Raw genomic sequence first — 11,304 nt, forward strand, 5'->3', positions numbered from 1 at the left:
CGTGTTTCATGAAACGTTAAGTGGATGAGGAACCATTCAAATTAAAATGTCAAAAACCCGAATAAAAGATTTGATTGGAAGATTTATTGGTAACAAAAATAGTTTCAAAGTGGCAATTACTTTTTTGTTAACTCAGAATATTTCCACAAGGAGAAAACAAGAAGAAGATGATGCTGACCTTTAACTATCAGACTTTGACAATGTCACATTAAGGAACAGATAATACGACTCATTTTAATTCAGGCATTTGATGAGAGTTCCAATATTCTGGGATCATCGGGGAGTGTCTTTTACTGTTCTTGACTCCACTTTTTCAAGATTTCAGCTGCAGCGTCCAGGGTTGCCTCCTCCTGTGTGGTAAAGATTAAATGAGTGGAAAAAAGAGTGAGACGAGAAGAGAAATCTGTTATGAAACTACAGTCAATGGATTTACCTTCACGAAACAGAATCTGATGTATTTGTCAAATTCTTTGCCATGTTCTGGACTGTAGAACGCACTGACAGGAATTGTAGCCAAACCCTGCACGCAAACAAACCACGTAAATGTGATGAACCACCATTTACCAGAGAAAACAGTGCTGCCATCTTTAATGTCAACAATAATACCCATACCTTCTCTTTAATCAGCCATTTAACAAATCTAAAGTCTTTGGCTTCATCTTTAGAGCTCGGGTCGTCACAGTCTACCTCTGTCAAAAGAAGGAAGTTGAGATAAAAATACAACAACGTGGAAACAAAGAGTGTTCTCTGTCATGCACTGATGGATGTAGATGTTCATTCATCTCTCACTAATAGAGGAGAAGTCTGCTGTCATGAAATATCCTCCCTCTGGCATAATGGGCTTCAAACCCACACTCTTCAGCAAAGAAGCCAGTTTGTTCTTCTTGTGGTGCAACATGGCAGGCAGCTGCTGGAAGTAGCTCTCTGGAGTCCCAAACACCTCATACTCTCTCTCAAACCCACGAGCCACAGCTTCCTGTTGAAATTCAGGATGCAGAGAAGAATTTCTTACATTCAAAATGTACCTTTAATCCACTTTCTGGAATATTTAGAACAGAATTTATGGGCCAAGAGCGAAAATACTAAATGCACAGCTATTATACCTTTGTGTGCAGTGTGAGGCGGAACATGACAAAACCTGACTGGGTTTGGAACAGCAGTAAAAGTACCTGAGCAGGAGTAGCACAGTGGTAAACTGTGTTCTGATGGATGGTTTTCATGTGTTTTATAATATGCCCAGAGCTGATGGCCCAGCCAACCTGTACAGACAATAACTCAGCACTATAACACTGTACATCAAAGTGTGACACTTTAAAATATACAGCCAGAAATACCGGTACCTTCCAGCCAGTGGCGCTAAACGTCTTTCCACCACTGCCAATAGTGATGGTTCTCTCCCACATCCCAGGCAGGCTGGCTGTCAATAAATCATTCCCACTGTTAATAAAATGATATAGATGAATGAAGCTCGAATATTTTAGTGTATTTCTCACCAATCTTTACGTGTTTGGCTCCATCATAAGTCAGCCACTCGTACACCTCGTCACTGATGACCAGCACGTCATGCTTGATGCAGAGATCGGCGATCATTTGGAGCTCTTCAGTCTTGTAAACCTGCCATTAAGATATGCATGTTTTAATACAGTATATTTTACATTCATTTCACATTTGCTTTCTTATATCTACTGTACATTAGACCAAATTAACCTTTAAATTCAAGTGCTGAAATTATTAATCACTCACTGAAAACTTGCATCTAAAATCAAGATGGCGTGCATATTAAATAAAAGTCATATTAAATAAAAGTCAGGCTTATGTATTTTGATTCATAAATTCACATTATCTCAGGAATCTCACCTTGCCTAATGGGTTATTGGGAGTGTTGATGACAAGTGCTTTTGTGCGTGGAGTGAATTTACTGGCCAACTCCTCTGGCGAAAGAACCCAGTCTCCACTCGACAGTACACTGCCATCACCTTTCTGACAAATAACAAAAAAGGCACATAAAAATGTAAAACTGCGGAAGCCAGGTGACAACTACTCTGAAAAGACTCATGCGACTCACTCACTGGCCTCAGCGGTATGTACACCGGCTGTCCTCCTGCCATTTTCACCATGGGCTGATAGCAGTCAAAGAATGGTTCAACAATTATGACCTGAAAGACAAAATGTCTGTCAGTTCTTTGTTTGGCAGACAACCACTAGAAATGTATTGTGTGGTTTAGATAGATTGTGAGCTGCAGATAAATGCACGAGAGGCACATTACATCTCACGTGCTGTTACTGTAGTGTATTTTATTGTCTTGAGCAGGTTTGTGTACCTCATCCCCTTCATTAATCAAAGCCTGAAATGCAGAGAAGAGAGCTTGATAAGCTCCAACTGTCACCAGGATGTCTTCCAGAGGATCGATCTCATGTCCAATCACCCTACTGAAGAACTTAGCCAGACTTTTAACAAGAGGGACGTGGCCCTGAGGAGAGAAATTGTTATAATATGTGGTATTTAAGCATATATCTTATTCATATTCATATATTATTCGTTTTTAAGATAGTTTTTGAGATTAAAGCTGTAACATGACTTACAAATGCTCGGGTATATTGGTGCATCATGGGCCCTTCATTCAAAGCATGACAAAACGCCTCCTGAACGAACTTAGGAGGAGCAAAATCAGGAAAACCTTGCCCAAGGTTTACTTTGCTGTAGGCTGCTGCTAATTGTGTGAATTCAACCCTGACAGCACGAAACAGGGAGACATAATATATATGGTGTTATCACAGTGGCCACAAAGAACTTGGAAGACTGGAGGTGAACGTAGGAAACTTTGGACAGGAGGCAGAGTTCAACCAAATGGTTTCCAGTTAACACTTATTCACATTCATAGTGTTGGGCTGCCTAAAATTATTGATTAACCTGCATGTCATGACAGCCAGAACCATTTCTAGAACATATTTTAGACTAACCAAACCATGATACGCATGATAGCTTCAGTTATTAACTTATGACCAATTGGAAGTGAGAACGTCAAAATATCCCATTTCAGGATAATTCACCAAAATAAACAGGAAGCTTTGATGCAACACTTAATATTACTGCGACACAAAAACCTACTTTGGGTTACTGCGACATAATAATAAAAAAAAAATCCCTGCATAATTCCTTTATTCTCCGCTACAGTTAATCCTTACCAAACGTTTTTATCGATTCCATTTGTTCTGTTTGCATGAATTCGTCTTGACATGATTGTTCTAGGGAAAAAAATACATCTAATAAAGTTAAAATACATCACACGTATGAAAGTGTTTAATATAAAACCGTTAAGTATAGCAGCACTGACCTTGTTTCGGTTTCCAAACGCTGAGGAACTATTCTTAGGACAAAATGCCTAATTATCCACATCAAGGGATAAACACTGCAGAAGGGGTACTCCAAATTATATTACGAAGACGGATATCGAATGGCACAAATAGAAACAAACATATATAGTCTATTTCCAGAAACAAGAAAACCCGTGAGTGAAGCCCCGCCCCCTCCAATTCCTTGTGTTTTGATTTCACTTCCTGTGTGGGCGGAGCAAGACAAAGAGCACACCATTCTCTGCGACTTTAGTTTTGTCCGAAAATAAGGGTTTATTTTTCACTTTGCTGTAGTTATGATTACATCATTATGACTACTGTTATTTCAATGTATTTATAAATCTGTAAGATATTGTGGAGGAATAGGTATTTAAAAAGTGTAACTTGCCCATAAGAATGACAAAACCGCTACACTAAAAATGTGCAACAAATTAGCCACAACAGTCACAACTTACGCGAACAAATGTGTGGCTCTTATGTTTGAGGACTAAGCACCCAAAAAAGTAGAATATTTTGCAATTCTTTTTGGTGCACCTCTTATGGCTGGTCACAGTTCTTTATTGTATTATTACTTGTTATTTCTTAAGAGCCTGTGACAGCAAGATCAAAACCATTGTTACTGTGGTTTGCACAGTCAAGTGTTCTGAAACATTTGCTAAAAATGTTAAAACTATTCGATATTGTTAAACAGAGGTTACAGACATTCAAAGGGTGCGCAAGGCCATCTGTAATCATTCGTCTCTTTAAAATGCATTTGAAAGAGCATGTTGTTATATTACTGATTTACTTATTTAGACTGGGGAACTGTCACATAATCAGTACAAACATTGCTTAAACGGCAGCTTTTTTCAAGTCCTCTGGCAGCACTCTTCCTTTCTTCCGGGCCTTGTTTTTCTTCTTCTCCGTTTTCAACTGCTTGCGTTTTTGGATGTTCCTCGTTCTCTTGTCCTGGCGCTGCTGCATCTTCTCTGCGAGGTTTCCACTGAGTTCAGCCCATTTCTTCTTCCTCTGAGCGCGTTTTTGCTCCTTCTTTTTCAACGCAGTGCGCAGCATTTCCTCGTCATCTTTAATTTTGATGCCCTCTGCCTTATAAAGCAGGTTGGTCCACTTGATCTTCTCTTCAAGGTCGCGGGCTTTTGCCTCATCCTTCTCCCGCAGCCCTTCCAGCTTGGCATTTCGAGCCTCCACGCGACTCAGCAGCTGCTTGTAGTTTTTCCCCGTCAGTGGTGTTATGTTGCCCTTCATGCTCTGTTTCTTGTTCTTCTTTTTCTGGACTTTATCCACGTAGCCCTCTTCCACCATCTCAACCTTGTTAAAAATAATGGCTTGTACATTTCTTTTGCTTGCAGCTGATTCACACACTGCTTTTGGTTTTAGTTCTGGTTGCTGCTCTTCGACATTTTGTTGCGCCAGCTCCTTCATCCGAAACTCTTTCCTCTTTCTCTTCTTGCGCTCCCGCTCAAGCTTCCTTTTTGCCCGTTTAGCCTGGACTGCTTCAGATAAAGCATCCTTTGGAGCTCCCTGACAGACAGGACAAAACCTTGTTAGCTTACTAGACAGTCACTATGCCCATCAAACAGATGGTAATTCACATTTTAAAATTCCATAAATCAGTCAAGACTCTGGGTCCATATCTTAAACCTGAACGAAGCTACATAATTAATCCTTAATCCATCATTCCAAATTTCACATTAAACCAAACACAGGTGATGTATAAAAACTCTTATAATTTATAAAAGAAAAATATGAACTCTACACCATACTACAGACCTGCCCTCTGGATTCTTCAATCTTCTCATGCAGTCTCTTGCGTAGGATATCCACTGTGCTGAATTTGGATTCATTTCCTCCTTTAAAAAGAAAAAAATATATATTTATATATATATATACAGTATATTGTAGACAAGAAAAAAAACAATTAAGAAAGTTTCTCTATTAAAGTGTAGAAATAAATAACTAACAGCAGGTGGAACCAAATACTCATGCAGGATTCACCTTCTAAAGCTTGTGTCGATGATCCATTTATGCTCTGAGTCTGAGCTTTCTGCCCATTCTTGTTTGCAGCACCTTTTTGTGTTGGTTGTATTGATGACAAAGACTTTTTTGGAAATCCAGGGGTCTTCCCCCGAGTGTCTTTTTCTTTAAAAGACTTTCTGTTACCCTTTTTCTTGTTGTTGTTCAGCGGACCATTATATCTCTTGCCCTGTGGGTAAGCTGCATAAAGGAAAACCAACAATTTTACATCATGCATTTTCAATCACATATTTTATATAGAGTTGATGATTTTCTGTGGGCAATGGCTAATTTGAAAACCTCTCCTACGTTCTAGGAGATTAGGCCCAGCAATGGCCAATAATATATTTCACATAAAAAACACATTTCTTCAGCTGAAAATATTTGCACGTACACTATAAAAGCGATACAAGCAGCTGCAACACGGAAGATTCAGGCTAACTTTACCAAATTGTTTCTTCTTTCGCTCCTGATCCGGTTGGGAAATCACTTTACTTGCGAGTCTTTGGATGTACGAGTCCTTAGATGCGAGATCCATTTAAAACAGACTAATCGAGCCAGGAATTCTAATTTTTAAATAATATTTAGTGGCACATTTCTCAACACACGTGAACGAGTCTTAAAGGGGCGGAGCGTCGAGGCACCGGAAGAAGTAACTTCAAAAACATTCCCCCCTGTTGACCGGTGGGGTGTTATGTAGTTGTCATGTAGTTGAATTTCATTGGTTCTCTTACGATGGTTTCTCTAAAGTCTGCACTAGTCCATTCGGCCAGGTTTCTTTCTTCACAAAATAATCAGGTAAATTTCGTGTTTTGATGAATTTCGTTATTTCTGCAGTTGTGCTCATTTTCTGGTATTGCAGACACATGTGGTGTACATCAGGAGGACTCTGCTGTCGAGAGTGACGGGATTCAAACGAACAGAAGGCAAGACATATTTAACAGACTATATAAACACTTTAATTCGGTATGCAGGTTACTATTTTAATAACGACACAAATAAAGGGTTAAAAATGGAATAATACAAACAGACGATTTGTAGGAACAACCAGAATCACGTCATCATCATCATACTTTACGTACTAGCTTGTCTGATGTGATTTTTTTTTTAATGTGATGTATAAAAAAAATATAAGTCTTCATGAATTATTTGTACTGTGAGTTAACAGGTAAATTAATTACATTTGGGAGACAATCCAGCTCCACAGCTGCAGAGAAAGGGGAAGACTCTTTCCTAAAATGGTTTCTGCTGCTCATCCCTGCAACCACGTTTGGCCTCGGAACATGGCAGGTAATTTAAACACAGTAATAAAGTTTGCATTAAGGAACAGCACTGATCTCCAGTGTGTCTGATCCCTGTGTCTTTGAAGGTCAAACGGCGTCAGTGGAAAATGGAATTGATCGATGGGCTAACCAAACTCACCACTGCAGAACCTATTCCTCTTCCCATTGAGTAAGTATGTATCACACTTTGGGTGGATAGTGGATTATACAAAGAAATAAGCAGAATTATATCCCAGCAAATGATTAAGGTCTATCACCTAAATGTGAATATTTTAAGTTTAATGCCATATTAACTGAACTGAAGAAGCCTTCTGGATAGAAGGCGAAACGTCTTCAAAGAGAAGAAACACAGTCCAGTTGACAGAGAAAACTACCTTGGAAATGTCATTGTCAAGAAAATCATTATATACAGTGCGTGTATAGTTGACGCATAACACTAATGTACAGGCCTGCTTGTCACCCTTCTCTTTGAATCCTAGTCCTGCTGAGTTTAGCAGCTTGGAGTACAGAAGGGTGAAAATGCGTGGAAAATACGATCACTCCAAGGAGCTGTACATTCTGCCCCGCTCACCAGTCGACCCTGAGAAAGAGGCCAGGGAGGCGGGCAGATTGTCTTCAAGTGGAGAGACTGGTGCCAATGTCATCACTCCATTCCACGTCACTGATCTGGGGTAAGAGGGTTACCTTGTTCCACTGTAAAAATAAATGTCTTTGATCTGATTGAAATTTTCTCTCACCACCCTCAGTATAACTATCCTGGTGAACAGAGGATATGTCCCAAAAAAGAAGATAAGACCAGAAACGAGGATGAAGGGACAGGTCAGTATTGCAGTTGAACACCCTGATTAGATGAACTCAAAAATGCTTCGATGTGCTGATTAGGTTGTTTCTTGTATAACATACTGCTGGTTATTAACTGCACCTCTTCCTGTGAAGTTCTACCTTTTAATCAAATGGCATTCTTGATCCTTAAAGCAAACGGTCTCCAATGAATACAGCAGTTACAATTACAGTAGACCTACAGAGAGCTTCTCTATTGTGCAGGTGGAGGGTGAAATGGAGGTGGTTGGGGTAGTTAGACTGACAGAGACCCGTAAACCTTTTGTACCAAACAATGACGTGGAGAGGAACCATTGGCATTACCGGGACCTGGAGGCCATGTGTCAAGTAACAGGAGCAGAGCCCATCTTTGTTGATGCAGACTTCAGTAAGTCCATTATCATTTAATGGTCTATTTATTCAAGTTGGGGGGGGGGGGGGCGGGAAGATACAGCCTTTTATGGAGCACAGGTTCAAGCACCATGTTGTCATGCAGGCAGCACAGTTCCTGGTGGCCCCATTGGAGGACAGACCAGGGTCACACTGAGGAACGAACACATGCAGTACATAGTAACATGGTGGGTAGCTGCTCTCTGCTGTACATGTCCATCACGAGCCACATAAAGGTGATGTTTTCTCTCCCCAGGTACGGCCTGTGTGCTGCAACCTCTTACATGTGGTTTGCCAAGTTCATCAAGAAAATTAAAGTCTGATTTTTGCGAATGTATTGAACATTTTGGTGGGATGTCTTGTGTTGTCAAGTTGCATTAAATAAGAATGCTAACTTTTTACAATCAAAATTTGTCAGCCTCAAAAGATCGTTTAAGGACTTTAGTCTATTGTAGTCACTTGAAGGCACAAAATTACTCAAATACAAATGTACAACATAAATATGGCAATGAAGACACTTGCTCAGTTAGGATACATTTTTTTATTCCAAACAATTTATCCAAGCTTAGTTGCCAGTTCCTTGGCTTTTGCCTTCTCAAGCTTGTTGATACGAGCTGTGGATTTGGGACCCAGGATGCCACCACCCCAGTGACGACGGATCTGAAAAAAGAATCAAGAGTTAGAATGATCCATCTTGTTGCAAATGTTTCACCATCAGTTAGAATGAAAGTGCCAACCTCCTCATATCTGTCATTGTAGTTTGTCTTGATGGCTTCCACAAGCTTGGCAAGTGCACCTTTATCCTCACTGAAAGAGAACAAAGCTCGTCAACAGCAGAAACCAAGATGAAACACATCAATTCACCAATGACAAATGTTATTTTGCCCATTGATAATTCTTAGCACAACAGTATCATGCTGTAGTATTAGCACGTTGACCGTAAACTTACGGGTTTGTCTGTGTGAAGGCAACGGAAGTGCATGTCTTCCTGTGCACCAGTCTGCCCAGTCTAGCCTTGCCTTTGACGATACAGTATGGGACACCCATCTTACGACACAAAGCTGGCAGGAAAATGACAAGCTGAAAAAGCAGAAAAATGAAAGTGTGAGTAGTTGAACAGGGACAAACTGATGGAAAAGACTTGAACTTTGGTGCCTGCTCAGGGTTAAAAAGCTCGTCTGTTTTGATCTACATAGAGACTTCAGGTGAAGAAATTCAAACATCATTGCCAGGTACCGCTTTTCTAAATTCAACTACTTCATTTGCACTGAAATAAAGCTTCATACTTCGATGGGATCCACATCATGGGCAATGACGACCAGCTGGGCCTTCTTGCTTTCCACCAGTGAAGTGATGGTGTTCACACCTACAGAGAGGACAACACTCTTCAGACATCATAGACCAAATATTTCATTGGCTTTTACATGGTTTGGGCCAATGCTCAGGGTTAAAAAGCTCAAAAAGCATCACTGAAGGTTTCAGGTGAAGAAATTCAAGTCATCACTGCATTATGGCCATGAAGTTATCTACCACTAATCAGTACGTCATTGGAAAAAGGACATTACATGATGGCAACAATATCACTACAGTAAAGATGAGGTTGAGTTACCATCATTGACATTAATACAATACCAGGCTTATGTATAACTAACCTGCACGGAGAACAGGGGGCCTCTTGGTAGGAGCATCTCCCTTTCCAGCTGCTTTTTGCTCAGCACGGGCCAGCAGCCTCTTCTTTTTCTCCTGCTTGGTTTCTGGTCTGTACTTGTGGGCAAGCTTGAACAGCTGTGTGGCTGAACATCAAAGAATAAGGTTAAAACCCATCCAGCTGTTATGTGCAATTGGTTAAACCAGAAAAATAATCAAAGAATTGTAATCTCAGTAAAAGTTAAAAAAAAATATATGGTTGCATAGCTGTTAACATAAATCTCCCATTAACTAAATTGCAAAAATGCAACATTTAAAATTAAATTCAGTCTCCCTATTACTCGTTTTAAAATTACCAGTCTGGCGGTCCAGAGCCTGGGTAAACTGGTTGATTGCAGGGGGAACCTTCAGACGCTTGTAGAGGATGGAGCGCTGCCTCTGCAGGCGTATGTAACGAGGCCATTTGACAAAGCGCGTTAAATCACGCTTTGGCTGAATATCCTGGCCTGCAAAAGCAAAAAGAAATTCATCAACAAAGTGATCATATCAAATATGACAATCTGTCTGCTTTTAAGCCTGAAGTGCATCAGCGATCTTGGTGGGATATTGTCATCATCGTCATTAAGATAGCAAATATTCGTTTACATCATATGCACTTTAAGTCTCTCTTACAACTGAAGAGAACTTACCGATGCCAAAATTCTTCGGCCTTTTCTCAAACAGGGGGTTGACCACCTTTTTGGCCTCATGTTTTTTGGCCACAGAAGGGGCAGGTGCCACCTTCTTCCCCTTAGCCTTCTTTCCCTTGGGCTGTGAAGAAAAGCGTCAACATTTATCACAATTCCTTAGTCATTTAAGGTAAACTTGTGAAGTTAGGCCATTTGCATGAAACAATTCAAGAATATTCCTTGGTTTAGCATCTTATGCTTGGAAGCAACTCGGATTATTTATTCTGATTTCCCTGAATTGGTCCAATAAACACGTATTTATCAAGAATAAAAAATGAACATTATAGCCCTTCTGTTGAAATGTGACGCCACAATAAATGAGGCAAACTGCATTTAAATGTTCTAAGAGCTATAAAGACGGCATGAGTCCCTTATCAATGCTTTGTAATATTTTAAATTCGCATTAGACACGTCTTTGATTAACAAAATCTTAACAGCAACTACACGTACCTACGACATTCGACAGAACAGAAGTAACTTCCATGTTAGCCGGCTAGTTATGATCGCATTAACCCCTCTGGCAGACACCCTTACATGCGATGTTTACAGCGTCACTATATCAACCACAATTGTGTTAAGGTGATAGGAATGATTTCACATTCAACCAAAAACGACGCAAATAAAGCTGAAAGAACTCGCGAATTCAAGCACGTTTATCCACGCTAGCACTAGCTTCCGACAGGGCTCCACTGCATCCAGACCGGCTAAGCTAATGTCACTACAACCAAGTTTTATCCCATAAAAGAACAAGATCGGCTGACAATATTAACATTACACGTTGAAACAACAGTCTAAAAATAATCTGGTGCAATATCTGACTCAAGACTTTGCTGCAGCACAAGGATGGAAAGAGATAAAACAGCTTCAAAAAATCGAGAGGAAAGTATCCTATGTACCCACCATGTCGGTTCAGGCAGAAAGGAAGAGCAAGGCATTCTGGGTAGCGGAAATACCGCCCTGCCTGCAACGTGGTTACGTAGCTTTTGCCGGTCTGGAATCAGTAACCGCCAGTGAAACGCTGGCCTGTGTTTATTCTTTTTTCTCAGAAATAATTACTCATTCTTACAGCT

General features: G+C 40.2%; 4 protein-coding genes and 3 non-coding genes across 7 annotated transcripts; 1 reads left to right on the forward strand and 6 right to left on the reverse strand.

The window, feature by feature from the left end:
- Nucleotides 1–62: 62 nt before the first annotated feature.
- On the reverse strand, nt 63–3,551 carry kyat1 (kynurenine aminotransferase 1). Its single transcript, XM_003965247.3, has 13 exons — nt 3,336–3,551; nt 3,187–3,246; nt 2,584–2,731; nt 2,322–2,471; nt 2,070–2,156; nt 1,858–1,980; nt 1,494–1,614; nt 1,341–1,417; nt 1,170–1,259; nt 790–976; nt 613–689; nt 434–520; nt 63–350 (listed from the first exon to the last, which is right to left on the reverse strand). Exons 1-13 carry the CDS (start codon nt 3,395–3,397, stop codon nt 291–293), a joined length of 1,329 nt encoding a protein of 442 aa, XP_003965296.3. The 5' UTR covers nt 3,398–3,551; the 3' UTR covers nt 63–290.
- Nucleotides 3,552–3,818: 267 nt separating this feature from the next.
- Nucleotides 3,819–5,957, reverse strand: surf6 (surfeit 6). The gene is made up of 4 exons (XM_011604650.2): nt 5,815–5,957; nt 5,350–5,568; nt 5,125–5,204; nt 3,819–4,875 (listed from the first exon to the last, which is right to left on the reverse strand). The coding sequence occupies exons 1-4, from the start codon at nt 5,903–5,905 to the stop codon at nt 4,186–4,188; spliced, it is 1,080 nt and encodes a 359-aa protein (XP_011602952.1). The 5' UTR covers nt 5,906–5,957; the 3' UTR covers nt 3,819–4,185.
- A 66-nt stretch (nt 5,958–6,023) lies between these two features.
- surf1 (SURF1 cytochrome c oxidase assembly factor) lies at nt 6,024–8,264 on the forward strand. Its single transcript, XM_003965293.3, has 9 exons — nt 6,024–6,165; nt 6,230–6,293; nt 6,536–6,657; nt 6,737–6,819; nt 7,130–7,321; nt 7,397–7,469; nt 7,695–7,857; nt 7,966–8,047; nt 8,116–8,264. The coding sequence occupies exons 1-9, from the start codon at nt 6,103–6,105 to the stop codon at nt 8,180–8,182; spliced, it is 909 nt and encodes a 302-aa protein (XP_003965342.2). The 5' UTR covers nt 6,024–6,102; the 3' UTR covers nt 8,183–8,264.
- Nucleotides 8,265–8,383: 119 nt separating this feature from the next.
- Nucleotides 8,384–11,275, reverse strand: rpl7a (ribosomal protein L7a). The gene is made up of 8 exons (XM_003965248.3): nt 11,135–11,275; nt 10,196–10,316; nt 9,863–10,012; nt 9,512–9,652; nt 9,146–9,225; nt 8,809–8,939; nt 8,597–8,666; nt 8,384–8,519 (listed from the first exon to the last, which is right to left on the reverse strand). The coding sequence occupies exons 1-8, from the start codon at nt 11,135–11,137 to the stop codon at nt 8,415–8,417; spliced, it is 801 nt and encodes a 266-aa protein (XP_003965297.2). The 5' UTR covers nt 11,138–11,275; the 3' UTR covers nt 8,384–8,414.
- LOC115250263 (small nucleolar RNA SNORD36) lies at nt 9,014–9,090 on the reverse strand. The gene has a single exon (XR_003888847.1). It is a non-coding gene; the product is annotated as a small nucleolar RNA SNORD36 (small nucleolar RNA).
- LOC115250267 (small nucleolar RNA SNORD36) lies at nt 9,296–9,368 on the reverse strand. Its single transcript, XR_003888851.1, has one exon. It is a non-coding gene; the product is annotated as a small nucleolar RNA SNORD36 (small nucleolar RNA).
- On the reverse strand, nt 10,089–10,161 carry LOC115250268 (small nucleolar RNA SNORD24). The gene has a single exon (XR_003888852.1). It is a non-coding gene; the product is annotated as a small nucleolar RNA SNORD24 (small nucleolar RNA).
- Nucleotides 11,276–11,304: the final 29 nt, after the last annotated feature.

Source organism: Takifugu rubripes, chromosome 6 (genome assembly GCF_901000725.2).
Source record: "Takifugu rubripes chromosome 6, fTakRub1.2, whole genome shotgun sequence".
NCBI lineage: Eukaryota > Metazoa > Chordata > Actinopteri > Tetraodontiformes > Tetraodontidae > Takifugu > Takifugu rubripes.